Here is a 27887-nt window from a genome sequence, read left to right on the forward strand (position 1 = left end):
AGGCCGAGACGGGCGGTGGGGGGAGGGGGCCAGGATTCCGCAGAGAAGGGAAGCGACCCCGCCGCCCGGACATCTCCCGGCGCTGTGCCGGCTGCGCACCGCGGGGAGTCCTGGAACAGCGGCTCGAGGAGGGGAAGGGGAGAGGGAGGACCCGCGCGCCCCTCCCCCGGGCTGGGCTGCGCGCTTCTGAGAAAGCAGAAGCGAGCTATGCTCCGAGGAGTGCCACCGGAGCCAGGATCTGGGAAGAGAAACTTGCGGCGGCTGACAGGGCTCCTCGCCGCCGCCCCCCACCCAGCCCCGACCCGCGCTCTGAAGTGTTCGGAGGAGGGTCCTTGGGTCCTGCGGGGAGCAGGGGCCACCACCTGGCCCGCCCCTTGTCGCTGGACATCTGAAGATCAGGCCCCTTCCCCGGTCTCGCCATCACCGCTTCTCGGGGTGCCACGCCCCGCCAGAGGGAGGGGCCGCCCGTGCCGTGCGGAGCGGAACCAGACCGGCTCTGGACCCCTAGAGGCCGCAGCAACGGACCCGGAGTCCGGACCTCCGCCCTCTCCCGCGTCCCCTCAACCCTCCCGGGACACCCAGCAACCCCAGCGCTCCTGGGCCCTCCGCTGGACGCCCCCAGCATCGTGCCTTCCAGTGCCCCGGACCCCGGCGCGGTCCCCAGTCCTCCTGCGCCCCTCCTATCCTGCGTCGGATCCCCCTGAGCCTCTCCGGGCCCCTGACTTCCGCCCCCAGGTCCTCAGGGCGGCCCGGGCCAGGCCCCCTCGAGCCCCGGCGGCTGCCCAGGGAGGAGAGCGCCATGCTCCGGCTCCTGGTGCTGCTGCTCCTGCTGCTGCTGCCCCCCGCGCGCGCCCCGGAGCCCTCGGCGCAGGATGTGAGCCTGGGCGTGGTGAGTGCCGGGGTCCTCGGGCTCCTGGGATCTGCAGCGGGGCTGGGAGAGGCAAGCTGGGATCCCTGGGCCCCGAGGAGGCTGAGGGCTGATTCAAACGTTCAAGGAGTGACTAGGAACGGGATCTGGGGACACGGATTCTTGGATCCATCAGGAGGTTTGGGGCCCAGATTAGAAGATCTGGAAAGGGGCTTGGGTGGGGAGGTGGGGACCAGGACTCTGGAGTCCATGTAATGCCTGGCAAACCCAGGGCTGGAGGGCCGGGACCTTGAGAGAGGGAGCAGGTGGGCTCTCGGGGCGGGGGGGCCTGGCAACAGGAGGGCAAGACTTCCAGGATGATGGTGGGAAGGGAAAGTCCCATCCCTCGGACCCTCCCGCTTCATCTGTTCCCTCCTGTGGTCTAGGACTGGCTGACACGCTATGGCTACCTGCCGCCACCCAACCCTGCCCAGGCCCAGCTGCAGAGCCCTGCCAAGCTACGGGATGCCATCAAGGTCATGCAGAGGTTTGCCGGGCTGCGTGAGACGGGTGTCCTGGGTAGGTGGCCCCCACCCCCTCCCCAGCCCTGCCTCTGCACCCACCTGACACTTATTCAGCGGGTTTTAAACCACAGGATGCACCTGAATCATGGGTGCTGGGCAAATGCTGATTTGGGTCCCAACCCAGGAAGTTCTTGGGCACTCCTCTTTCAACAAATATTTATCAAGAATCTCTTACATGCAAGACCATCTCAGGCTCCCCTGTGACACTGGTGAACAGAGTAGATAAGGTCCCTGCTCTCATGGAGCCAACATTCTAGAGAGAGACACACGCAGATCAAGAACAGAAATATGCAAGATATTTTCAGGGAGTGGCGAGTGTTTTGAAGAAATAACATGGTAATGGTGCTGAGGGGCTGCTCTGTCAGGGCAGGCTCCCCTGAAAGGTGTCACGTGAGTTGAGAAGAGCTCTATGACACAGAGCACTATAGGACACACAGAGGAGGAGCCAGCCATGGCAGAATGTAGGAGAAGAGTGTCCCAGGCAAATGCAAGGGCCCTGTGGTCAGCACAAGCTTGTGTGCCTGTAATGAGAGGAGGACTGAAGAGCTAAGAAGAGCCTGATTGGGGGCCTTGAAGGGTGTTTGGGTTTGATTCCAAGTGTGGTGAGAAACCATGGGAGGGTTTGAAGTGCAGTTTTAAGCTTTCTCTGGTTGCTGATGGAGAGTGGAGAGTGGAGAGTGGAGAGCACGGGGACCAGGAAGGAGGCAGTTGCAGCATCCACGCAAGAGATGATGGTGGCCTGGGCTGGGGGGGCGGGGTGGGTGGGGCATGATGAGAAGCAGTTGAATCCAGGGTGTGTATTTTGGAGGTAGAGCTGAGAGGCTCATCTGTTGGGTTAAATGGGCAGGAAGGAGAACTGAGGAGACACTGGCTAGTTGCGAGAGAAGGGACCTCTCCCTGTCCTGCCCTCTGCTGAGCAGTGGCTGGCATCAGGATGTGCTCAATTACTCTTTGTCACCCCAACCAGCGAGGTGAGGCAGGACCTTCAGTTGCAGACCAGGAGACTGCTGGGAATGGAGCCGAGCTGGGAGAGGGGACTCCAGGCTGATCTACCCTGGGAGGGATGGCTTGCCACATGGGGCCAGAGACCCAGCCAGCCCTGGGAGTTGGGAGCTAGGGGGTGAGGTATGGGCAACCTCCTAGGGGGTCCCAGCCTCAAAGAATAGAGTTCTCACTGCACCCCTTTCTCCCTTTTCCCTTTTTGGCTCCTTTCTGCAGAGCCAAACCACCAGGGCTCAGGGAAGTGGGACCCCCAGATCCTGGCCTGAGATTCTGAGCGCCACCTGGAGGCAGTCGGCCCAGGGCCAGGTGCAGAGAGTGACACCGCCCCGAAGAGCAGTATCATAGTTTTATATGAGCTGGCTTCCAGAATTGGACTGCCTGGTTTCAAATCCAAGCTGTGGGGCCTTCTCAAGCAAGTTTCTTAACCTCTCTGAGCCTCAGTGTCCCGAGGTGGGAAGTTAGCTGGTGTCCTGATGAGGGCAGGTTGTCCTAGAGCTGATTCCATCCCCACCAACCTCTCCACAGACCCAGAGACAATGGCCGCCATGCATAAGCCCCGCTGCTCCCTGCCGGACGTGCTGGGGGTGGCGGGGCTGGTTAGGCGGCGCCGCCGATACGCCCTGAGTGGGAGCGTGTGGAAGAAGCGAACCCTGACGTGGAGGTAGGTCCTGGGATGCACCCCACCCTGGGCCTGCCTGCTGGGCCCAGCTTGGAACGGCGAACCTGACTCCTGTTCCCCTCTCCCCAGGGTCCAGTCCTTCCCCCAGAGCTCCGCGCTGAGCCAGGAGACAGTGCGGACCCTCATGCACCATGCCTTGACTGCCTGGGGCGCTGTGTCAGGCCTCAGTTTCCAGGAGGTGGGTTCTCAGGGCCCAAGTGAGCCCGACATCCTCATCGACTTTGCCCGGGCGTACCACCAGGACAGTTACCCCTTCGACGGGCAGGGGGGCACCCTCGCCCATGCCTTCTTCCCTGGGGAGCACCCCATCTCTGGGGACACTCACTTCGACGATGAGGAGACCTGGACTTTTGGGTCAAAAGGTACAATCTCCCCTCTTCTGAGAGGTCCTCTCCTCATGTCTGTCTGCCCTTAAGAATTAGGTTTAAATTACATTTACTGATGCAGGCTGCACCAGTTGGGCTTTTCCAGAGAAACAGAACCGGTAGGATGTGTGTGAGTGTGTGTGTGTGTGTGTGTGTATGGAGTGACTTATTTTAAGGAATTGGCTCATGGAATTGTAGGGACTAGCAAGTCCAAAATCCATAGGGTGGGCCCGCTGGCTGGAAACCCAGGCAGGATTTCTATGTTGCAGTCTTGAGGCAGGATTCCTTCTTCTCTGGGTAACCTCAGTTTTTGCTCTTAAGGTTTTCAACTGATTAGATGAGGCCCACCGACAGTATGGAGAGTAATCTGCTTTACTTACCATCTACTGATTATAGGTGTTAACCACATCTACAAAATAACCTCCACAGCAACATCTAGACTGGTGTTCGACCAAGCAACTGGGCACCATAGTCTGGCCAAGTTGACGCAGGAAAGTACCCATTACAGAGGCCTGTCGGGTGCCCAGCTCTGAGCTGAGGACTTAAAGAGTCAAAAACACAAGTCTGTCCAGCAGCTGAGTCAGGAGAGTAACCGGCAATTGCTACACACGGTGACACCACTACAGAGAATCACATTAGAGGAAGTCCTCAAGCTTGCGGGTGCTCAGAGGGAGGGCCGACCTGCGGTTGTTGGCTCAGGGGGGCTTCCCTGCAGTGGTGACACTGTGCATTCCACATGCGGACACTGAGTGCCAACTAGCGCACAAGGTTCCACCCTCCAGAGTACACAGGGTGGTGGGTGTGGTGATGAGGGTGGGGGTAGGAGGGGTGCATGAGAAAGCGCAAGCCAGTGAGCTAGCCGAGTCCAGGTAGTCAGGGGTGGCAGCTGTGGGGTGAGAAACAGCCCAGGCCATTCAGGGATTGGTGTTGGGGGCCACACCATAGAGGACGGACGGCAGGTCTCATGCCATAAAGGGCCTTGGAAAGCAGCGCATGTCAAGAGCCTGGACAAAGGGCTTCTGAAGGCAATGGGAGCTGAGGAAGCCTTTGCATTCTAGAAATATCACTGGCTGCGGTGGGGGGCAAGATAGGGGTGGGGAGGGAGGAAGCTACCGCAGGGACCAGATAAGAGATGGTCGTGGGTGATTGGGGGTGGAGGGCAGTGGGTGGCTCTGAGGAAGTTTATCAGGATGGGCAAAGATTGGGATCTGACTGGGTTCTGGGGTCCAAGGGGATGGGGAGGGTGGGTGATGGCCAGGGTTCCGGCTCTGGGAGGCTCGCGGAAGGCAGGGGTGACCTCAGGTTGGGGCATCTGTTTGCAGTGCTGTGGGCCGTTCAGGGCACATGGTGCGTCGGTGGCCGAGTGTCTTGCTCTAGAACATGGACCCCTCTGACTTACTAGGTCAGGTCCCCAGAAGCTCGAGCTGGAGATTCTTGTGCAGACAGTCTTTCGGGGGCACATTCTCAGGACAAAGGGAAGCAGGAGAGGACTGCGGACAGAAGACAAGCAAGGATGTGGTTTCTGCTGGAGGAAGCCAGAGCCCATGGGAGCCCTGGAGCATAAACAGTGCTGCGGGGTTGGTCCTGCCTGGAGGCCAGGAGCCCAGCTCTTCTCGTCCCTGATCAATCTGCCATTGGCCACCAGCTGCTGGGGAGAGGCTGGGCCAGTGGGGAGAGCCATCTTCTGGGGGAGGGGGCAGCCAGGGATGGGCGCACAGGCTCTGTAGAGGATCTGCTGAGAGCATCCATAGCAGCGAGGCTGTGTAGTGCAGCCTTAAGTACGTGGGCTGGAAGTGGGATTCAAGTCAGGGCTCCTCTGCCTGCTCCGTGTGTAAGGTCCTTGAGCTCAGTGTGCTCAGCTTCCCCATCTGAGAAGTGGGGATGATAACAGGACCTGTGGTGGTGCAGGCTTGTGGCTTAAATGAGTAATTCACCTGCAGCCCTCACACAGGGCCTGGCATGCAGGAGTGCGCCATTCATTGCCAGCTGCTATGAGCAGAGCCTGGTGGCAGATTTAAGAGTCAGCGGTGCTCGGGGGATGGTAAGGTTCTGGGAGGAGAATGCAGAGTGTGAAGGTCAAGTGCAGAGCTGTGGAGAGCCCCACAGTCACGGGGAGGAGGAATCAAAGGAAACGCAGAGAGAACATTTCAAAAGGTGATCAAGAACAAGAGTCAAGAAGGAAGTGGTCAGCAGAGGGCAGGGCAGCAAACCAGTTCAGAGGCCACAGAGGCGCGGAGTAGGTCGTCTGGAGATGAAGTGACCTTCATGCCTCCAGGCTCAGTGGGTGGGGAAGAATCCAGACCACAGTGGGGTTAGGCATGAGAGGAGTTGAGGAAGTGAAGAGGAGTTTAGACCACTGACCAGACAACTGGCTGGGGAGGGAGGGTGTGTGGATGGGGGGCAGACAGGTCCAGGGGGTGTCTTAGAGAGAGGGAGTCTTGAGTACTCAGGGATGCTGGATGAGCCAATAGAAAGAAAGGGGTGGGGGATGGAGGCATGGCTGGCTGGCTGGCTGGATCTATAGATGGATGGCTCGACACATGGATGGACAGATGGACAGGTAGATGCATGGATAAACCCATGGATGCATGCACGAATGCATGGATGTAAGGATGAATGCATGAGTGCATTGAGGCATAGATGGATGGAGGCAGGGATGCAGGGATGGACAGATGGGTGGGGCACTTTCCTTGTCCTAGAGGAGGTAAGAAAGAAAGTGTCCTCGCACCGGGCAGGGCAGGAGGCAGGAGGTGAGCGTGAGGGAGATGCAGCTGTCTGCCCTGGGTGCACAGGAAGTCAGAGATTACATCAGATGGCCTATTTTGATGAAATAGGAAATGCATTTGTCATGTAAGAGTTGGGGGTTGGGACTGGGTAATGGCTTGAGGGGCTCTGGGCCTGGAATTGAGGCTGAGTGGAGAGTGCAAAGGAGCTGCCTGCTGAGGCCTAGGGCAAGGATGAGAGGAGCCGAGGACCCTCGTAGACTGGCCTCCGGGAATCTCGTGGGGCTGGATCTGCACAGTTGCGTAATTTCCCCCTGCTGTAAAATATGAGAAGGGTGCAAGGAAGGGGTACAGCGAAGGAGAGGCAAGGCAGGGAAGGGGTGAGAGATAAGAGACATCCACCTGATTAAGACACCAAACTTCCCCCAGTTTCTCAGGAAAAGGACTCAGCGATGGAAAAACCCAGTCAACACAGAGACTCACCGAGACATATGAGTTTGACCAAGACCCTCTTTAGTGTCTGTTGAGAGCCGAGACAGCACAGCTCGGCCTCAGCCCCAGCTCTGCCATTGCACCTGACCTCTCTGTGCCTCAGTTTCCCTGCCCGTGAAATGGGGATAGGAGGTAGAGGTTTTGTGAGAAGTAAATGAAGACAAGGGTTACTTCTCTTCTTGTGATGGATGCACTTCATTCTTTGCCTCTCATCTCGTGGCCTTTAGAGGCTGAGAGAAATCTGCTTTTGAGTCCCCGGGTCACTTCCAATAACCCACTTTTTGACCCCAGTTAGAGATTCCATGGAGCATCCGGACATCTGGGGAATCTGTGCCTCCCTGGGGGGCTGCTCACCTCTCTCCTTCTCAGCCTCTCCCCGCCTGCTCTGTGTATAGTGTATTGGATCGATGAGCTCGAGTTCGACCAGCGACGGGAGCGTGAAGAGGCTCGCTCCTGGCTCCTGGGCTGGGTCCCTGAGGAAGAAGCCTCTGTGGTCAGAGAGGCTGGGAGCGAGGCCAGGCACCAGGGCCTGCAGGCTGTGGTGGGAATGGAGAGTGCCTGCTGGAGCTGCACATTCGCAGATGGATGAAGGCCTCAGGGGTGGGGAGGAGAGGGGAGGACCCAGGGAGGCAGGCAGGCTGGGGGAGGGGGAGACGGCGAGAGGGATAGAGGACTGAGGGGATGTGGGCACTAGAGGGGTGTGGATAGAAGGAGAGGGCAGGGGAAGGACCATGGGGCCGGGAGTGGGGTGAAGGTCTTGGGGGCTGAGGCCAAGGAGACTGACCGACATTGCCCATGGGTGGGAATAGGAGGGAGTGGGGGGCTCTGACCACAGACTGGAGCTGGGAGGAGGGGACATTCTGAGGGCTGGGGCCTCCTCCAGAGCCTGCAGGCACCCCAGGCTCCTGCTTCCCCAGAATGTTGCCATGTGCACAGTCTCGCCTTCCTGGGCCAGGGGCTGCCCCAGTGTAAGGTCGCCCCACCTCTGTCCAGACTGTCTCCTCCTGCTCTTTCCACACCCTGCCCTGTGGGTCTCCGCAGCCCGGTGTACGTGTGTCTAGCACTGCCAAACAAGACTACTCAAAAATATTGACCAAATAAGTGACCACAGGCAGGAAGGATGAAGGGGCTCAGGGAGCGTCTGGGCAGAGGTGGCCACCTCCAAAGGCCTCCTGGCTGTTCCTCTCCACTGGCCCCACTCCTAGCTGCCTAGCTGCCCTTTCCCAGTGAGGGGATTTAGGGGCACAATCCAGCCCACTCTCCCTTCCTCCCCAGATGGTGAGGGGACCGACCTGTTTGCAGTGGCTGTCCACGAGTTTGGCCACGCCCTGGGCCTGGGCCACTCCTCAGTGCCTGACTCCATCATGAGGCCCTTTTACCAGGGCCCAGTGGGTGACCCCACCAAGTACCGCCTGTCCCAGGATGACCGGGAAGGCCTGGAGCAGCTCTATGGTACAGGGAGAGGGCGTGGGGGCTTGCCCTGTGGCCTCTGCTGCAGGGGATGGATCCTCACCTCTCTGACTCTCTCCACAGGGAAAGCGCCCCAAACCCCCTATGACAAGCCCACAAGGAGACCCCTGGCTCCTCCTCCCCCGCCCCCTGCTCTGCCCCCAGACAGGTGAGGACCCTCCAGCTGTGTGACCTTGGGGAAGCTGCTGACTTCCATGTCCTCCTCCTGAGATGGGCGTGGGAAGAGTCCCTGCCCTGTAGGACTGTCTCAAGGTTAAGCAAAGAGATGAGGTGCCTCGCCCCTCTCTACTCACCTCCTCTTTCCTCCACAGCCCCTCCCTCCCCGTCCCTGACCGATGTGAGGGCAATTTTGACGCCATCGCTAACATCCGCGGGGAAACCTTCTTTTTTAAAGGCGAGTCAGAGTGATCTCCCCTGACCCGGTATAGTTGGCTTCCTACCCACTTAGGGTGACCCACCAGGCCTGTGGGGTTTCCTGGGATGCGGGACTTTCAGTGCTAGAAAGAGGGAAAGTCCCGGGCAAGGGGGTCCCCCTGGAGCCCTTGCCGCCTTGCTTTCCATATGGACCTCGCGCAAAGCTGTGGGAGGGGGAGACCCAGGGCTGTGTCCCAGCCACACCCTCGGAGGAGAGGACCTCTCGCCATCTCCTGTCCCCGCGCCCACCCCTCTGTCCCCACAGGCCCCTGGTTCTGGCGCCTCCAGCCCTCGGGACAGCTGGTGTCCCCCCGGCCCGCCAGGCTCCACCGCTTCTGGGAGGGGCTGCCGGCCCAGGTGCAGGTCATCCAGGCGGCCTACGCCCGGCCCCCAGACGGCCGCATCCTCCTCTTCAGCGGTGAGTGCGCCCGGGCGGGGCTGGCCGGGCTCGGGCGTGCCGGGCGGGAAGAGCGCCCGCTTACCGAGCCTCCCCGCAGGCCCGCAGTTCTGGGTGTTCCAGGACCGGCGGCTGGAGGGCGCCGCGCGGCCGCTCACCGAGCTGGGGCTGCCCCCGGGGGAGGCGGTGGACGCCGTGTTCTCGTGGCCGCAGAATGGGAAGACCTACCTGATCCGGGGCCAGCGCTACTGGCGCTACGACGAGGCGGCGGCGCGCCCGGACCCCGGCTACCCGCGCGACCTGAGCCTCTGGGAGGGGGCGCCTCTGGCCCCCGACGATGTCACCGTCAGCAACACAGGTGGGAGAGCCCGCGGCGTCTGGGGGTCCTGGGACACGTGGGGACAGAGGCCATCCTGGCGCTTTCGGGGAGCCCCGGGCAGAGCGCGGCACACCGAGGGAAGGGGTAGGATGGGGCTCGAGGCGGCCGGACCAGCCCCTGAGCGTCTGCTCCCTCCTCGCAGGGGACACTTACTTCTTCAAGGGCGCCCATTACTGGCGCTTTCCCAAGGGCAGCGTCCAGGCCGAGCCGGACTCGCCCCAACCCATGGGCCCCAAGTGGCTGGACTGCCCGGCCCCGAGAGCTGGCCCTCGCGCGCCCAGGCCCCCCAAAGCCACTCTCAAGCCTGGACCCTGCGATTGTCAGTGCGAGCTCAATCAGGCCGCGGGGAGGGGGTCCGTGCCCCTCCTGCTACCCCTGCTGTCCCTGTTGGTGGGGGTCGTCGCCTCCCGCTGACTGGGGCCAGGCCGCCATGTGGAAGGCGTCAGATCTCCTGCTGGGGGCGCTGTGGCTGGTGCATCGCTGCCCAGCTCCATCCTCTGTTCCCAGGGGCGGGGCTGGGCGCGGATGCAGCTGGGCGGATGCAAGTGGAGCTAAGCCCTGGGGACAGGGGACAAAGGCTGGGCAAGCGGGGCGACATACTCACTTCCCCCAGATCCGCGCCGCCGGAAACCCAGCGGCCTGGCCCCAGTCTGCGGGAGGCGCACTGCCCCCCAGGACTCTCCTTTTCCCGGAATAGCTAGCCTTTCTCACAGCTCAGGCGGCTGCCCCCTTGTCGCCCTTGCCCCGCCCGGCCACAGCGGCTCCAGGCTGTTTGGGTCTATAGAGGACAGGCCTGCTTGGAAGCTGATCCCTGGTCCTCTCTCCACCTGGTGCTCTTTCTCAGAAGTTTCTCACCCTGTCCTGCCTCCATGACACTTCAGTCAACACCACACAGGTGGGGACCCTGGACCCAGCCCTGAGACCACCCCTGGGCACCAGTGCCCATTATCTGGGTGACTTCAGTGGCTACACAGGCAACCCTCCACAATCTGGGCCCCTTGGACCTCCTTGCTGGTCACCACCCTGAACCCAGAACTGCCCCCATTCAATAGGACACCCTCCTAGCCCTGCAGAAGCCTCCACACTGGAGTGTCTGCCGCTTCCCTCAGGGAGAACTCCTGGGCCCCCATCAGCTCAGGGCTGGAGGAAAGACACTGGACTGAGCTCCCTCTCAATCAGGGTCTTTGCATCCTCAGCAAATCTTGCTGATGAGTGGGTTGAATCTGGGCCACCTCAATCATGCCCCTAGTCCCTACAGAATTCATGGTGTAAATCAGCGCCTCTGGAACTGTGGCTCTGGAATATTCCTCATCAGAGTCACCCAAGGAACTTATGCAGATGCCATGTCCTCACTCCGAATCCTCACTCTGGGAGTGGAGCCAGGTGTCTGCATTTGAACAGGGTGAGGGGGTGGGTTGCCTGCTGGACAAGGGAGCTGAGCCAGCAGCTCCGGACTCTGTCCTGTGGCTTTTGTGTGTCTCTCCCATGTTCTCCCTCCCAGGGGCCCACCACTTCATGTTCTCTACAGAGCTAAGATGATGGCTTTGCTTGAGAGAGGTCCATCCCCCGTGGTTGGGGTCACTTAGCAGCGACTTCTTGGACTGCCATCCAGCCACAGTGGCCCCACAGAGCTGTCCAGAGCCGAGGCTGTGGGCTGCAGTCCCAGCGAGCAGGGACGTTGCCCGCTGTTGGTCATGACAACCAGACGAGTCCGAGGGCACAGCCAGGTGTCTTCCACCAGCCCATGAGCTGAGAATGCTAAGTCACCAGACAACCAGAAATTGAGTCTCTGTCAGGATCCTTTTGAAGTGTAAGGAGAGAGAAACTTACACTTTCAAAGGTTTTGAGCCTCATCCAGGACAATAAAAATAACTGTACAGAAAACCCTTCATTTCTTCTGAGCACTGATGAGCCTGGGGTGAGGTTTGGTGGCAGGGACTTGATGGACCAGAAGCGCTCTGCTTTGCTGAAGACATTGAATCTGGAGTTGGCGGGTGGCAGGTTGGCGGACGGGAGGAGAGTGAGTGGGAGGAGGAAGCAGAGAGAGGAACCCAAAAGTCTTTTGGGGGAGCCCAGAGGAGAGGCGTCCAATGTGAAATGTGAGGCTGCTTCCAGTGCCACATGGAAAGTTCTCTTTCCCCAGCCTTTAAGAATGATTACGTCTACTACACAAAAATGCCGTGTCAGATGGATTGATTTTATTTCAAAAATGGTGCAGTCTCGTAATCAAAATTTAACATTTTGTGCTTCAAAGGACACCACAAAAAAAGTGAAAAGACAACCCATAGAATGTGAAAAAGTATTTTAAATGATAATCTGAAAAGTGACTATCTCCAGAATATATAAACTACTCCTACAACTTGATAGCAAAAACAAAAATAACCCTATCTAAAAATGGGCAAAGGATCCGAGTATATATTTCTCCAAGGGAGGTGTACAAATGGCCAATGAGCACATGAAAAGCTGCTCAACATTAGTCATGAGAGGGGGCCGGCTCTGTGGCCGAGTGGTTAAGTTCGCGCGCTCAACTGTGGCAGTCCAGGGTTCGGATCCTGGGCGCAGACATGGCACTGCTCGTCAGGCCACGTTGAGGCGGCGGCCCACATCCCACAACTAGAAGGACATGCAACTAAGATATACAACTGTGTACGGGGGGGTTTGGGGAGATAGAGCAGAAAAAAAAAAAAAAAGATTGGCAACAGTTGTTAGCCCAGGTGCCAATCTTTAAAAAAAAAAAAAAAACATTAGTCATGAGAGACATGCAAATCAAAACCATAATGAATACCACTTCACACACACCGGGATGACTAGAATCAAAAAGATGTAACAGTAAGTGTTGGTGAGAATATGGGACATTGAAATTTTCATCCCCTGCTGCTGGGAATGTAAGCTGGTGTTGCCAATTGGAAAACAGTCTGGTGCTATCTCAAAAAGTTGAACACATACTTACCATATGACCCAGCAATTCCACTTCTTGTTGTAGACTCAAGAGATTAACATCTGTCCACACAGAAACTTGCACATGAATGTTCACAGCAGCGTTACTCATAATAGCCAAAATGTGGAAACACCCAAAATGTCCATCAATAGGTGAATAGACAAACAAAATGTGGTCCATCCATACAGTGGAATATTATTCAGTCATAAAAAGGAATGCAGCGCTGACACCCACTGCAATGTGGATGAATCCTGAAAATTCTAGGCTAAGGGAAAGAAGTCAGATACAGTGGGCCCCATAGTGTATGATTTCCTTATATGAAATGTGCAGAACAAGAAAATCCATAGAGACAGAGTAGATGAGTGGTTTCCTAGGCCAGGTGAGGGGTGGGGATGTGAGGATTAAGGGATGATGGCTAAGGGGTAAGGAATTTCTTTTTTTCTTTTCTTTGCTGAGGAAGATTTGCCCTGAGCTAACATCTATTGCCAGTCTTCCTCCATTTTGTCTGTGAGCCACTGTCATGGCATGGCCACTGATAGATGAGTGGTATAGGTCCATGCCGGGGAAGCAAACCTGGGCCGCTGACGTGGAGCTCACTGAACTTAACCACTAGGCCACTGGGGCAGGCCCATGGATTGAGGAATTTCTTTTTCAGGTGGTGAAAGTTTCTGAAATTGATTGTGATGATGGCTGAACAGTTCTCTGCATTGAATCATACATTTTAATGAGTGAAGTGTATCGTATGTGAATTATATCTCACTAAAGCTATTTTTAAAAAGCTACAATTCCCAGTGAAACACAGGTGTCTTCAGATGGTGGCCTTTGTGAGGCAGTCCTGAAGGTGCCGATTCCCACGTGGGATCAGGGAGCTAGGATTATGGAGATGAAGGCCAGAAATATTTCTTGTAGCTGAAGCAGAGCAGTTCTCTTCTCTCGCCAACCCTGGAATTCAAAGACCGACCAGGCTGGCCCCATGGCCGAGTGGTTAAGTTCTAATGCTCCGCTTCGGTGGCCTGGGGTTCGCTGCTTCAGATCCAGGATGCGGACCCACACACCACTCATCAAGCCATGCTGAGGCAGCATCCCACACAGCACAACTGGAAGGACCTACAACTACAGTATATGACTATGTACTGGGGGCTTTGGGGAGGAAAAAGAAAGAGGAAGTTTGGCAACAGATGTTAGCTCAGGGCCAATCTCTCCTGAAAAAAACAAAAGACTCCAACATTTCAAAGATGGCCCAGGGAAGGGTCTGGACTTCCTGGGTGTGGAGAGGGGTTCAGACGTTTGACTGGGCTCTGAAGGGTCAGGGAGACATGAGCTGGGGTCTACTTAACCCAAGCGGAGCTTTCACCCAGAAAGTGTGATTGTAGGTCTGTCCCTCTGAGGCTCACACAGGTGGCCCCTCAGAAGCCTGAGTACTCTTTGAGTGTGTCAGGGGTTGAATTGTGTCCCCCAAATTCATATGCTGAAGTCCTAACTCCCAGCACCTCAGATTGTGACCTTAGTAGGAGATAGTGTCTTCACAGAGGGAATGAAGTTAAAATGAGGTCGTTAGGGTGGGCCCTAATCCAATACAACTGGTGTCCTTATAAAAAGGGGAAGTTTGGACTCAGGTATGTATACAGGGAGAACGCCCTGTGCTCACGAAGACGACCACCTACAGGCCTACGAGAGAGGCCTGGAACACATCTTCCCCTCTCAGCCCTCGGAAGGAACCAACTCTGCCAACACCTTGATTTCCCCCTCCAGCCCCCAGAAGTTAAGAGAAGAGATTCATGTTTAGCCACCCAGTCTGTGGGTCTTTTCATGGCAGCCCTGTGACCCCAGCATAGAGGGCAGGACAATGGCTGTGCTGAGCTGCTTTGGCCCCGAGTTGAGTGTTAAGGAAGAGCTAGGTGGTGACCAGGCTGTGTGTAAGGCTAACCGTGTGGGGCTGACCAGGGCCTGGGGGGCTCCTACACAGGTGTCTCAGGATTGTGAGGCCCTAGGAGGCCTAAGAGAGCCTGATCTGATGGGCCCACTTGGTCAGCAAGGTTTGCTTCAGTCCCTCCTGAGGGTCTTATCCTGTCTCAGGGGCAGACAGGCATCGTCACCAGCTGCCCCTGCAGGGGCCTATGTGGCAGTCTACATAGGTCCCAGGTCTGGGGGGCCCACCTCAGGGGTCCTCAGGTTGTGCTGTGTCCTGAGCTAGGAGCCACGACAGAACCTTCTCTGGACTTTGGAGCTGAGGGGCTCCCCTTTCAAGAGGCCTGGTGGGCATTCCCAGTACCTGGACCCCCACCTGGCTGACTTCATTCTCAGAAGCTCCAGGAGATTCCCAACCTGCTTTCCAAAATCTGGACGCTCCCTCTGCCCCTCCCTTGTCTCAGGCTGATGGGGTGGGGGGAAGAGGCCCTTTACTGGGCTCAGAGATTCCCACCCCAGCTCAGAGAGTGGAGGGGCCATGGCCAGGGACCCCCAGCGGAAGGGACATGTCCTCCCCTTCCAGGACACTCAGACCTCTGTCTCCTTGTCTTTTCTTCCTTCTTTGTCTTCCCTCTGACTCTTTCTCTGTCAAACAAACACGGACACAGACACAGACACACACACACACACACAGACACACACACACACACACACACACACACACACAGAGTCAGCCCTGCATCCTGCCCTAGGGCAGGCTCCATCCTCCACCCTCCATCCTCCAGAGGAAGGCCCTTCCCTCCTCTGCTCTTACATCAGCTGGACCTCCTGGAGCAGAAACCTCAGCTGGAGCTGTGTGCCGGGAGGCCCTGGGGGAGGTGAGTGACTCAGAGGAGGCCCAGGGAGGAAGCTGGACAAAGGGACTTTCCTGGGGGTGGGAGAGGCTGCTTTTAAACACTTTTCCTCACAAGTGTCCTCCCCCTAGGCCACAGCCCCTGGAATCCTGAGCTGCCGTGAGCTGCTGCAAGGTGAGTGAGTGCAGGTGATGGGGGACCAGTGGGGCCTGGAGTCTCATTTCTGCTGTGTCTCCCCATTTCCCACCAATGCAGGCCCCCAACTATGCTGATCTCTCCCCATGCACCTGGCTCTGTCCCATTCTCCCTGAGTTATGGATGGAGCTGCTTGGGGAGCAGGGGTCACAACTGTCCTTCCCACCAGTCCGGAGCTTTTGGAATCCTGATCAACTGTATACTCCTCCACAGTGAGTGAGAGCAGGTGATGGGGTGGATGGTGAGGCCTGCTGTCCTGTTGTTACTGAACCAGGTTCCTTTTGCCTGTTGCACGAAAAGCCAATCACCAAGATTACCAGTTTGAGGCAGAAAAAGGGTTTATTCATAAGGTGGCGAAGCAAGGAGATGGGAGAACAAATCACATTTTGGCCTCCCTGAGAAATGGGGATTAGGGATATTTATGGGATAAAGAATGGGATGATCTGAAGTGTGGGAATAGATGATTGGAGGTAAGGAGGAGTGTGGTAATTGATGATCTGCGCAAGCGTAGTCAAGCTTCATGACTCTTCATAGGACACGTGTTCACAAAATGGTGGCATTAGCATGATCTGAAGGTGGAGTTTTTAGCCCCTTGACCTCAAAAAGGTCACTTATTGGGCATTTCACAGGCATGGTTGATGGGTTGGTGGTCTCTACCAGACTGAACTGGACAAGGGGTCTCAGTTGCTGAAAAACCACTCTTAAGTACTCTGTTGATAAGATGGGTCAGTTGAACTGGTCCTACATGGTCTGTGGTTACAAATCCCTCCTCTTTGTTGTTCATTCCTCAGTCTTGAGAGAAAGGGGTGACAACTGCTCTAGCTTCTTCCTGCTGATGAGTGGCATAGGTGGTTCCATCTCATTGAACCATTCAATTAGTAAGATGGTGATGCAGGTGGTCTCCCAAAGTTAGGCTTATATTATGTAGGCAAGTAACCAGGTATTTTATAAGAATTATTGCTAGAAAAATACAAAGAAAAACAAAGTTAATGGTTGGAGCAAATTGTAAACCAGTTTCTAAGCCCAGGGTCAGCCAGTCAAGATTTCTAGATGTCAGGCTCAAAGCATCTTTTGCAGTTTGAAATGTCTCTGATCATCAGGGTGATGAGTTATCTTTCTGAGTAGCTTCCACAGCACCAGTCATGAATCCCTTTTGTTTATATCAAGTTGTCCAGCTTCAGTTTTCAGGGCTTCAGGAAAAAAGGGCAGTTTCAGTTCTCAATGATTCCAAATGAAAATGGCGGAAAAAACTGAAAATGTTATTTTGGAGATTGGTAGCCAGATATTTCAGTAGACTGGAAGGATTCAGGAGCCAGTCCAGTCTACAGATAGAAAACAAAAACCTCAAAGACAATGAACAGAACTAGAATTTAATATCCATGCATGTCTACTATAGTTTTTGTTGAAAAATAACTTTTCTCTCTAAAATTATGCTCATTTTTACCAAAGATAGCCAAATTAAGACTCATTGGCTTGCAAAATGTCTAGTTTCAATAAAAGTTGGCCCAATTACCTACATAAGTAAACAGTAAGAATAGCAATTGATCATATAGGCTCTTTTAAATCTGCTTTGCTGGAATTTTCATAAGGAATCTCAGATTGAACTTTGAAGGCCTCTCAAGGCCAGGAAAGCCAAACCAAGGACTTGTCATCAGACTCCACCTGAAATACCTATAGATTTGTGTAAATCCCTCTCTTCTCTTGAGGTTCCCCCAAACATCCTGAGGTTCTTTGCACCTGCCAGGGAAGTGACTTTCTTTCCTCAGCTGGTAAGGTTGCTTGGAATAATGTAAGCAAGATACTAGGCCAATATTTCCAAGTGGCTTTATTCTGTAAAGTCAATCTTTGTTGCTCAAAGCTGTCTGGTCATATCTGAGTCTATGTATGTTTTTCTCAAATATGACATTCCAGTCAAAGCCTTGGTAATACAACCAAGGATTCCAATTGTGTCCTGCTATAAGGAGATGAGATTCTTATTGAACTTATGCAAATAACTGTATTGCCATGAAAACAAGAATACTCACTCATAGGATTTTCTAAACTCTGGAGAGATCAGGTAGGGAGGAAAAATAAATGTTTCAATTCTGCTTACAAAGGTACAATTTTACCAAATTGCTATAAGTCATAGTTAACTTAAGAGAAAAAAGAAAAACCTGTCCTTAAACCTGGAAAAACAAAACATTAAGTATCAGCAACATTTCAAATGAAAAGTCATAAATTTTATAGTTATCCTAATCAGTTCATTTAGTCCCATGTAATCAACTCTTTGTCTTGATCTTCTGCTAGCAGTCTTATGAGGCCATTAGTTTCTTCATTAGAGTTTTGTAATTTCTTACCCAGTTCGGTTTTATGATCTGAAAGTTTATCAGAAACCTGTATTCTAGAGTAAGTGTCAGGGTCCTTTTCATGAATCTCTCTGAAGATGAAACATTTGCAAAAACACCTGAGTAAATCAATAATTGTCTGTATGACAAAGGACTCAGTAATGGCAATTGACAAAGAACGACTATTTCTGTGACATACAATACTTTGAGATAATAAGTGGAATTATGACCGACAACCAGGACAAATTGGAATTTTAAGAATGTTATATAAATGTTAAGACATTTATTTCAGTAACATTCACCCACAAAACATAACCTAAGAAGGTTTATCATCATTTATTTGACAATGCTTCCCATGGAATTAAACATACCAAATAAGCCTAGTTTAATATCTCCTTCTCTAGAGAAAGAGAGAAAAGAATTCCTTGAGAAGTCCAAGGGCCCCATTAGAAATCCTCAAAGTTTGAATTTTGGTGATGTTTGTCAAAAATATCAAAAAGTTTTAGAACACTTGGTCAGATAGAAAACAATGCTGAATGATCCGTTTGATCAAGGTGACAATGGAAGATATTACAGGCAAACAGAAAGAGTTAAACAAAAAACTCTTAGCTTTCTTAATGGAGAGATTCCAGCCTTTTAGGATATAGGAACTTATTTTGACAAAATATGTGATTTCTGTCTTTCAGGTAGACTTACTCAAAAATAAGGAAAAAACTATTATTATCTCTTTATCAAGATCTTTATCAAGAGCAGACTAAAAGCCTAGGAAAATTACTCTTTTAAGAGAGAGAAAACCAAAGTCTAATTTTGTAGTAGCTTACTTTTGATATTAAAACTCTTTTGCTTAATTAAATGTATTTAATCTTAGCCAACTCAACCATGCACAAAATTCTTTCCTCAGGGCTCCTCTTCCACAAACCTTCTATAACTTTCTGCTTACTGTCAGAATTTGTCCCATGTCTTTTTTCCCCCCTCCTAGTATTTTATGACAAATTTATCTTTTGTAACAAAACAAAAATATCTCCAACCTTTAAATCTTTTTACTGAAAGCATATATCTTACTTTCTCTTGAAGACAAAATTTTCCTTATTAACTTTTAGCATCTTTAATCACATATATTAATTAGAAATTTAACCCTTAGAAACTTTAATTTTTAGTGAAAACTAAGAAGTAAGCAATTATGAACTATCTTTTACATTAGTATTCTGTAGCTTTGCACATTTATAAATCTTTCTCATTATTTCTAGAAAAATGCAACCTCACAGTACAATTTTTAAATAAAATACAAGACATGTTTATTAATAGACCCAAACATCTTTTGGTTTCTCTGTAAAAGAAGCCAAAAGCAGATAAACCTATATTTAGTAATTAATGTCTACTATTTTATCTTATTTGGAAGTGATCTAGATATTCAATGATTTTTTTTATCATTTAATTTCACCTAGCAAATCTTCAAAGTTTCAATTCACCAAAGAGATTTTGGAAGTTATATTAAATACATATGCCATAACACACAATTATTGTTTAAAAGTTTACCCCAAAACTTTGATCTTATTTACATCTAGTTAGTTTGCTTTTTCCCAATAATTATTTAGATTCCTTGCAAAAACTTCATGAGACATTAGACAAAATCAGCATCATTCTAAGCTATTACTTTTGCTGACACGTTTTGTAACAGTGATTCTATGAGCTTCGTTGACTAATAAAAGCTGCATGTCTATGTCACATCTAAAGTAGAAACTCTGAGAACATGCCGATTGCAATCAAACCAACAAACTTCAATAAGCTCTCATGTCCCAAAGATTAATTTATATCATGTTAACTTGAAAGACATTTGGGTTAGTTTCTATTAAATTTAGAAATAACTTATGTAAGCACTTCCTTTAAACCAATTGAACAGAACTCCTTTAGAAACTATATCATCCAGAGATAAGATATCACATATATATAACACACATACACAGAGGTTCCACAGCTATTGTTTTAAAATTACTGCCATGAATCAGTCATAGTAATACAAATCTCACTAGTTATGAAAGAGTAGTTGAATCCCAAGTTTTCATTAAGCTTTTTCTACTAATATTTGTGGAGAAGACACTTAAGATTCTAGAGCTTGGGCAAGGGTGTTCTTATGGCCATTTTTCTTTCCTTTTTGTCTTTTTTTCCTTTGGTCTTAGGAACTGCTGATGGGCTGGCTAACAGTTCCCAGAGAGGTTACAAGCTTTTTGAGATAAATGAAATGGTTGGAATCGGAACTGCTTCTAGAGCTGCATTTCCAGTTTTGCAAGGAATTTTTTTTTTTTAAGGACAGTTGCTCTTAATTCCTCAGAAATTGGGTTGTAACTTAAATGACTTTATAGGTTGAGCTCCCCGTCCAATACGCCATCCCGAACCTGCTTCCTTCCCTCCAGCGCTTAGCTTTATTGTAACTTAGGGAGGAAGACCTGGAAAGAAAATTCCTATCGGCCTCTGAATATCAACTTCCAGTTTGGCCAAATATCTGATCATAAGTTGCTAAATCCTTTCAAATATCTTGTCAGGTTTCAGCCGAGATGAGCAATAACTATATCTGGCTGTACTGAACATCAATTTCCCAGAATATCTCTCAGAGTCTCATTAACTCTGGGAGTAGATTATGCAGTGTCTGTAAAGCCATGACCTAATAGCTTTTCTTTTAGGTACCTTTTATAACTTATTTTTTTTCTTTTTGCAACAAAATTTTCAATAAGATTACTTCGGAATTTTGAAGTCTTTGCTTTTAAGTGCACTTTAAAATTATCTCATCTAATTAGAACATTCCTTCTAATGGCCAATGTAATTCCCCCAAACCTGACAGCAGTTTGGTAGGACCCTTAGCTACAAAGGGGTATGCAAGTCACATTTCTATCTGACCATCTCTGACTGAAAAATGGGGTACAACTGCATTTTCTCCAACTGTATTTTGGGACCTCCAACCTGACAATTACTAAGCCAAGCTCTCAGGACACTAAACAAGATTGGTTAGATTTTGCAGTTCTTTGTAAATATTTGCAGCTTCTGGAACCTTTAGGTTTTGAGCAATTGTGCCAGAAGGTGGAGCCCTCAACTCTTCAAAGATTAAAGATTTCTTTGTTCTCAGTTTGAAAGCTCAAAAGGAGCCTAAAGTGGCCACTGTAATTTTAAATTATCCTGGGTTATCTTGCCAGCTGTTTACAGTTATTTCCATTTTAGGGGGCTCTTCCCAAGGTGGCCACAACCAACAAGCTAATTTCTAAAGAGAGTTTGTTACAGTCACTGAGAAACTCAGTCCCCAAAACAGCCAATTCAATTTAGACAAACATTAACACACAATGCAATTTTATATATGATACAGACGAGAAGACTAGCTGGTTTGCCAGGAATGCTCAGAACCAGGAGTAGCTCAGACCAGTGCTAGGAGCTACTCAGGAGCAGCTTCATGAGTCAGCCTGTTATCGTGCCTCCAATTACCTGGAGTGGTTCAGATCTAGGCTTTGGGCCTCATCCTGCCAGGATTCCCCAGAATACAAGTCAAACTTGTATTTCCGGGGAATCAAACCAGAGAGACAAGGTAAAGGATAGTCGCTTTCTTAAAGTTACTCACCCAGAGCCCAGAGACATCTTGATGCAGAAGCTGTTTCTTCTCCAAAAAGAAAAAGCAACATCATGGGGCCTGGAGTGCCCCAGTGGGAAACGAAATGCTATCAGCTGAGCCTCTAGACAAAATTGTCTAGGTGGCCACTTAGGGTTGATGAAAAGAACCCCACTGTGGGGATTCCAGAGCCTCAAGCAGGCAATCACAGGACCCTGTCCCTTCGTGGTTAACAAAATGGTTACCACACAAAATTGGGGTTCTCTTGCCTGATACACATTAAAAAAGCCAATTATTATGGCATGAGCTTTTGGGAAAAGAAAGCAACTTAATTGCTAGACTGATCTGCAAGGAGACAGGGGCATATGCTCTCAGATCTGTCTCCCTGACCCACAGTTTGGTGAAAAATTTATGGGATTAAGTTCAAGGCAGTCTGAAACGTGGAGCTAGATGATTGATTGTAAGGAGAAGTGAACAGAATTGATGATCTGTGCACGTGTAGTCAAGCTGGGTGTCTCTTTATAGGACACATGGTCACAAAATGGTGGTGTAAGCATGAAGTGAGGATGGAGTTTTTAGCCCTTTGATGTCAAAATAGTCACTTATCAAGCATTTGTGCAGTTGTTGGGTTGGTGGTCTCAACCTGCCTGAACTGGACAAGGGATCCCTGTTCTTGAAAAACCACTCTTAATTTCCCTGTTGATAAGATGGAGTCAGTTGAACTGGTCTTGGAGGGCCCGTGGTTACAATTTCCTGGGAAGTTTTAAAAATTTTTTATTTATTTTTTTCTTGGAAAGTTTTACAATTGCTTTCGGTTGCCTGGAACAGCAGCCTAGGACCTGCGTCAGCCTCAGTGCCTATTCCTCCCTTTTGGGGTGCCCTCCAACCTCCCTCAACCCCCACCCCAATCATGAGGGTGACCAGATGCTCCAGTGCTCTCTGGGCTGTGACAGTGGGATTCTCCAGGGCTCAGCAGCCAGGCTCAGTTTAGGAGGGCAAATTGGAGGGTTCCAGATCAAAATGGTGACATAGAAAGATCCTGAACATGTTTCCTACCACAGACACACTGAATCTACAGCTACATATGGAACAATTTCCTCTGAAAACAACCTAAAAACTGGCAGAGCAACCCCTTCACATCTAGTAAGAGGGAAACCACATGGAAGCTAGATAGGAAAGGCTGAGACACAATCTCCTCACAAACCCCCTCCCAGGTGCAGTGACCGTAATCAGGAGGGGACTCAAAACCCAGCCCTTCTCCCTATGGAGTGAAGGGTTTGTACCCCACATCAGGCACCCCAACTTTTAAGACCAGCACCTGAGATGTTTTAAAGCCCCCCGAACATCTGGCTTTCAAGACCAACAGGGCTGTGCCCAGCAGACCCACGGGTCCTGAGGAACTGAGGAAGAGCTGGTGAAGGGCCTGCCCCAGACTCACCCGCCCCAGGACCCAGCGCAGAGGCAGCCCTTTCAAGAGCAGCTAGACTTCATGTGAATGAGACTCATTTGATAATTTTACAACATTGGTCTGAGGGGCAGAAGCCTGCTGGGATACTCTCCAGGGTCAGAGCCTGGTGGGCACTGTCTTCCTGCTCTCCCTCCACTTGCTAAAGTCAGTGGGTGCCATCTTTGTTTTTCTTTCTTCTTATTATTTCTCTTTTCTCCTTTTTCTTTTTCTTCTTTTTTCTTTCCCTTTCTTCAGCGGGTGCCATATTCTTACTGTCTCTCTGCTATGCTCCAGGGCGCAAGTGTCTCCCAGAGGGGAGCTTCCACACATGTCTAGTGACCCTATTTTTATGTCTGGTGACCCGGCTTTTGTGGCTCCCACCCAGGGGATGCCCCTTGATTGCCTGGCTCTGGAGGGGGATGGCATTTGTGTCCTAGGGTCCCATGGGACTGTAATTATTGGAGATTCAGTTCTTGGCAGGCTTCCACCACCAGGGCCCTGTGCAGATAGCAGACTGAAACACACCCCAGGCTTTCTGAGAAAGAGGCCTATTTGCTTTCCTAGGATCAGGCTTTAGGTTTGGCCACATCCAGGGGCTACGGAGCTGCTCTTAGAGAACGTTGGCTGGGGGATGCCATCTTTGCACTCTTCCACTCCCTCACCCCAGCTCACCACTGTCTCCCAGAAAGAAGCTTATACACTCACCTGAAGCCCTGATTTTTGCGACTGCTGACCAGGGGACACACCAGATCACCTGTCTCTGGGGACCAGCAGTGCTTATGCTTGTGTTCCCACAGGTCTGTATATATTTTCATTCTTTAAAAGCTGCTTCCCCAGGGTCTGGCTTCTAGTCAGCCTGAATCTAGGTGCTGACTCAGATGCTCACCTTTGGGATGCTCACGGGTCTTGACACACCCTCAACTACTGGGAGCTATTAAAAATTAAACAGGCTGCTTGGGAAGTCACGAAGGTTTGAGAGACAACCAAGAGCTAGGACAGGGTTGATAAATAATTTTCATCTCCTCCAGCAGGCCAACCCTTCAAGACTAGGAGAGGTGGCTGTTTTATCTAATGCATAGAAACCAACACAGAGTGTTGAGCAAAATGAAAAAACAAAGGAATAGTTTCCAAACAAAAATAAAAGATAAAACCTCAGAAAAAAATACCTTATTGAGACAGATAAGTAATTTACCTGATAAAGAGTTCAAAGAAGTGGTCTTAAAGATGCTCGCTAAACTCAGAAGAAGAATGGATGAACACAGCAAGAATGTTAATAAAGAGATAGAAAATATAAGAAAGTTTCAAACAGAAGTCACAGACCTGCAGAATACAGTAAATGGACTGAAAAACAGTAGAGGGGTTCAACAGCAGACCGGATGAAGCAGAAGAAGGAATCAGTGAACTTGAAGACAGGACAGAGGAACTCGCTCAATCAGAGCAACAAAATGAAAAACATGAAGATGGCTTAAGGGACTCATGGGACAACATCAGGAGGATTGACATTCACATTATAGGAGGCCCAGAAGGAGAAGAGAAAGAGGAAGGGCAGAAAACTTATTTGAAGAAATAATGGCTAAAATCTCCCCTAACCTGGAGAAGGAAACAGATATCCAGATCCAGGAAGCCCAGAGAGTTTCAAAAAAGATGAACCAAAACATACCAACAACAAGACATATTATAATTAAAGTGTCAAAATTTAAAGACAAGGAGAGAATCTGAGAAGCAGCAAGAAAAACACAACTTGTTACGTGCAAGGGAATTCCCTACAAAGCCATCAGCGGATTTTTCGGCAGAAACCATGCAGGCCAGAAGGGAGTGGCACAATATATTCCAAGTACTTAAAGGGAAAAACTTCTGACCAAGAATCCTCTATGCAGCAAAGTTCTCATTCAGACTTGAAGGAGAGAGAAAGATTTTTCCAGAGAAGCAAAAGCTAAAGGACGTCATCACCACTAACCTGGCCTTACAAGAAATGTTAAAGGGACTTCTTTAAGCGGAAGAGAAAGGGCGCTAATTAACAACAGGAAAACCTGGGAAAGTCTAAGTCTCACTGGAAAGATAAATATATAGTGAAAGTAGTGGATTAATCCTTATAGAGCTACCATGAATTTTGAAAGACGAAAGCAGTAAAAATAACTATAAGTACAATAATTAGTTAAGGGATACACAAAATAAAAAGATGTAAAATGTGACATTGAAAACATAAAACATTGCGGGGGGAGAGTAAAAAGGTAGGGCTTTAGAATGTGTTCAAACTTAAGTTGTTATCAGCTTAAAACAGACAATTATAAATATAAATTGTTATATGTAAGCCTCATGGTAACCACCGAGAAAAAACCCAGAGTAGACACACAAAAGATAATGAGAAAGAATTAAGCATAACAGTAAAGAAAGTCATCAAACTACAAAAGAAGAGAGCAAGAGAAGAAGAAAGGAACAGAGGAACTAAAAACAGCTAAAAACAGTTAATGAAATGGCAGTAAATCCATGCCCATCAATAATTACTTTAAAAGTAAAAGGTGGGCATCTTTTGCCCTATTTCCTGTGACATGGGGCTGACAGGATGGCACCATTGCTGACTCAAAGTGTGTAGGCAGGTGCCCCGCAAAGACATTTGCCCAGGGCCGTGCGCACACTGTAAGTGGCACTGATCACCCTGTGGTCCCCAAACCAGTGTGTATAAAGCCAGATTGGGGCCACAGCATGAAGACTGGTAAGGATGTCTGTGGGGTACATCCTGCCTCTGTGGTGGAGACACGTGTCAGGTGGGAATGGATCTGGGCTGCTGGGGGCTTGCAGCGTCAGCGGTCAGGAGATCAGCTGGCTGCAGGCACCGCTAGCTCTCTGTGGCCGCCTCACAGAGGAATGGTCACCGCCGATTCCTTGCTCAGCCACTCTCACCTGGGACCACAGAGGGCCGTGTAGTGGGAACCAGGTTGACCTTGCCCGGTCCAGAGCAATGTTGTTCCTTGTATGTTTGTGTGCACGATGAGTGTGTGTGTGTGTGTAACAGGTGTGGGGGTGTAGAAAGTCATATAAGATTTGAATGTCACTGTTACCTCCACAGAGATCCCGAGTCCCGGATAAGAGTTGGAGAACTGAAGAGGTAAGAAGCTCTTCCCCATGTGTGGTTGGGGTGGTGAGCAGGGGCCTGGGCTCTGCTATGTGAGGCTGAGAATGTTCTGGCCCACCTGGGACCCAGAGGGAGGAGGATCAGGCCTCTTTGTCCCAACTCTGCCTCTCTTCACAGTGCGGGGATGTAGGCAATTTCTGTGATAAAATCAAAGGTCAACCCCAAGGAGATGCACAGGTAGGTCAGCGTGCCCCCACCCCGTGCTCTCGTAACTTGGGGGTGGGGTTGTTTCATGACGAAGATGATGATGATGATGATGATGATGATGAAGGTGCCACCTCCGGTTTGCTCATCCCTTACAGTGGACCAAATGCACACCAATGTGGCAGGTGAGTGCACAGGTGGAGGATACCAACGCCCAGGGAGGCTGAGGGAGGTGTCCCAGTCACAGAGCATACTGGTGACAGAGCAGCAATGCCAGACACCTGGTCCCTGAGTACCTAGCTGGACCCAGTTATGGGGGGAGGTGGGGCTGAGGACAGGCCGGGGCTTGAGGAGCAGATAGAAAGGGAGGGAGCCGGGGGATTGAAACTGTGTGTTATTTTCCCAATAGGTCCAGACGGTCCTAGTACATGTGGAGGTGAGTTTTGATCTTTCCCCTCCCCCAAAGCTTAGTTCCCAGGAGCTGGGTCATCCAGGTTATTGGGTCTGGGCTCGTGGCTCCCTTATGTCTCACTGCACCCCTGGAGGCCACAGTGGGGACTGCAGGCTTCAGCAGGCAGGGGCAGGTCTGCAGCCTCTGTGCTCTCCTGTCCCCAGGACCAATTCAGTGAAATCTTGCTTGACCATATGGATATTCTCTATCAGAGAAACTACATGGTGAGATGACGTGCCTGTCTTAATGCCCCTTGTTTCCCCTTCCCCTTTTTCTCTCTCTTGATTTTGATGTTGCCATGTCTGTATACAACCACCCTGAATGAGGGGTGGAGGGATGGCCCCCAGAGAGCTCAGGAGGTGGCAGCCTCTCTGGCACCAGCCTCCAGGCCTCCTCACCCAGCAGACAGTGGCCAGAGGCCTGCCCTCAGTTCCACGTGAGATGTGCCTGGTGGACCTGGTGCTGGGCTCCGAGGCCAGTCAGCCAACAAGTAGGTGCAGCCGTCGTGGTTTATACCACGGAGGGGACCTGAAGGGCCGAGCCTCTGGGAAAGTCCTCGTGTTTGTGGAAAGCTGGTGAGAAAGCAGGCAGTTTCTGTCATTTCCCAGACTAAGAAAGACTGGAAGGCATCAGCCAGGGTCAGGACCTGGGGCTGCATCCCCACAGGCAGGACCTTGAATGGCCCACATCCCTGCAGGAAAGGGCTTACTTTCTGAAGTGCAGCAGGAGGGCCCTTGCAGAGTCTGCAGTCCTTCCAGCCCCACTCCGGATCCTGAAAGTCCAGAGGCCCCTTCTAGTGTCCAGAAGCCCTCTGGCCCCATCCCAGAACCTGAGACTCCAGAGGCTGTGGAGCCCAGATAACTTCTGTGACAGAGCACTGAGATTGTTCCAAGAGCTGCTGGAGGACAGCAGAAGATGTTGCAGGAGGCAGTGGGCTGGGTGCAGAAAGTGGAGCTGACTTGTAGGCTTTACGCAGTACGGTCCAGTCCATCCGGAGTGTGCTTAAGAGTCTCTGGTCCTTTGTGGCTCAGGTCTTCACCCAGGTCAGGGGGCCCCACGGGGTCCAGGAGGAGTGGCCACATCTCGCAACCCTTTGACTTCCTCCATCAGAAAGAATCTTCTGAAGTGGCCTTTGCCACCTGCTCTCCTTGACCTGTCCTTGGCCACCTCCTTCACCTCCTGCCTGTGCAAGGCCTGGTCACTCTGCCCGCCACGCCCTCCCGCCCAGGTTTCCTTCTGCAGGGCTGACTTGTCGCTCTAGCCCCGATTTTTTTTTTTTCAGATTGGCACCTGAGCTAACATCTGTTTTATTTTGGTTTTTCCTTCTTCTCCCCAAAGTCCCCCAGTACATATTTGTATATTCTAGTTGTAGGTCCTTCTGACTGTGCCGTGTGGGACGCCGCCTCAGCATGGCCTGATGAGTGGTGCCGTGTCCACGCCCAGGATCCGACCTGGCGAAACTCTGGGCCGTTGAAGTGGAATGCACAAACTTAACCACCCAGCCATGGGGGTTAAGGTCACCCCCTAGACCATGTGTCTTAATAAAAGTTGG

General features: G+C 51.1%; 1 protein-coding gene across 17 annotated transcripts; it reads left to right on the forward strand.

Annotated features, from left to right (window-relative positions):
- Positions 1-253: 253 nt before the first annotated feature.
- MMP25 (matrix metallopeptidase 25) lies at positions 254-27887 on the forward strand. 17 transcript variants are annotated; one of them, XR_006889596.1, is made up of 16 exons: positions 254-889; positions 1294-1426; positions 2959-3094; positions 3182-3474; positions 7968-8144; positions 8226-8310; positions 8474-8556; positions 8842-8994; positions 9074-9331; positions 14867-15076; positions 15184-15459; positions 23293-23404; positions 25675-25713; positions 25858-25917; positions 26294-26320; positions 27702-27730. XR_006889596.1 is itself a non-coding variant. In XM_046668711.1 (11 exons), exons 1-11 carry the CDS (start codon positions 800-802, stop codon positions 15213-15215), a joined length of 1650 nt encoding a protein of 549 aa, XP_046524667.1. In that variant the 5' UTR covers positions 254-799; the 3' UTR covers positions 15216-15715. The 17 variants fall into 17 exon arrangements, 7 of the variants coding, with proteins under 7 accessions (XP_046524667.1, XP_046524669.1, XP_046524668.1 ...); XR_006889597.1 differs by lacking the exons at positions 25858-25917; positions 27702-27730 and adding an exon at positions 25982-26069 and having other exon boundaries at positions 26294-27602; XR_006889594.1 differs by lacking the exon at positions 27702-27730 and having other exon boundaries at positions 25858-26069.

This window comes from Equus quagga, chromosome 7, assembly GCF_021613505.1.
Source record: "Equus quagga isolate Etosha38 chromosome 7, UCLA_HA_Equagga_1.0, whole genome shotgun sequence".
In the NCBI taxonomy this organism is placed as follows: domain Eukaryota; kingdom Metazoa; phylum Chordata; class Mammalia; order Perissodactyla; family Equidae; genus Equus; species Equus quagga.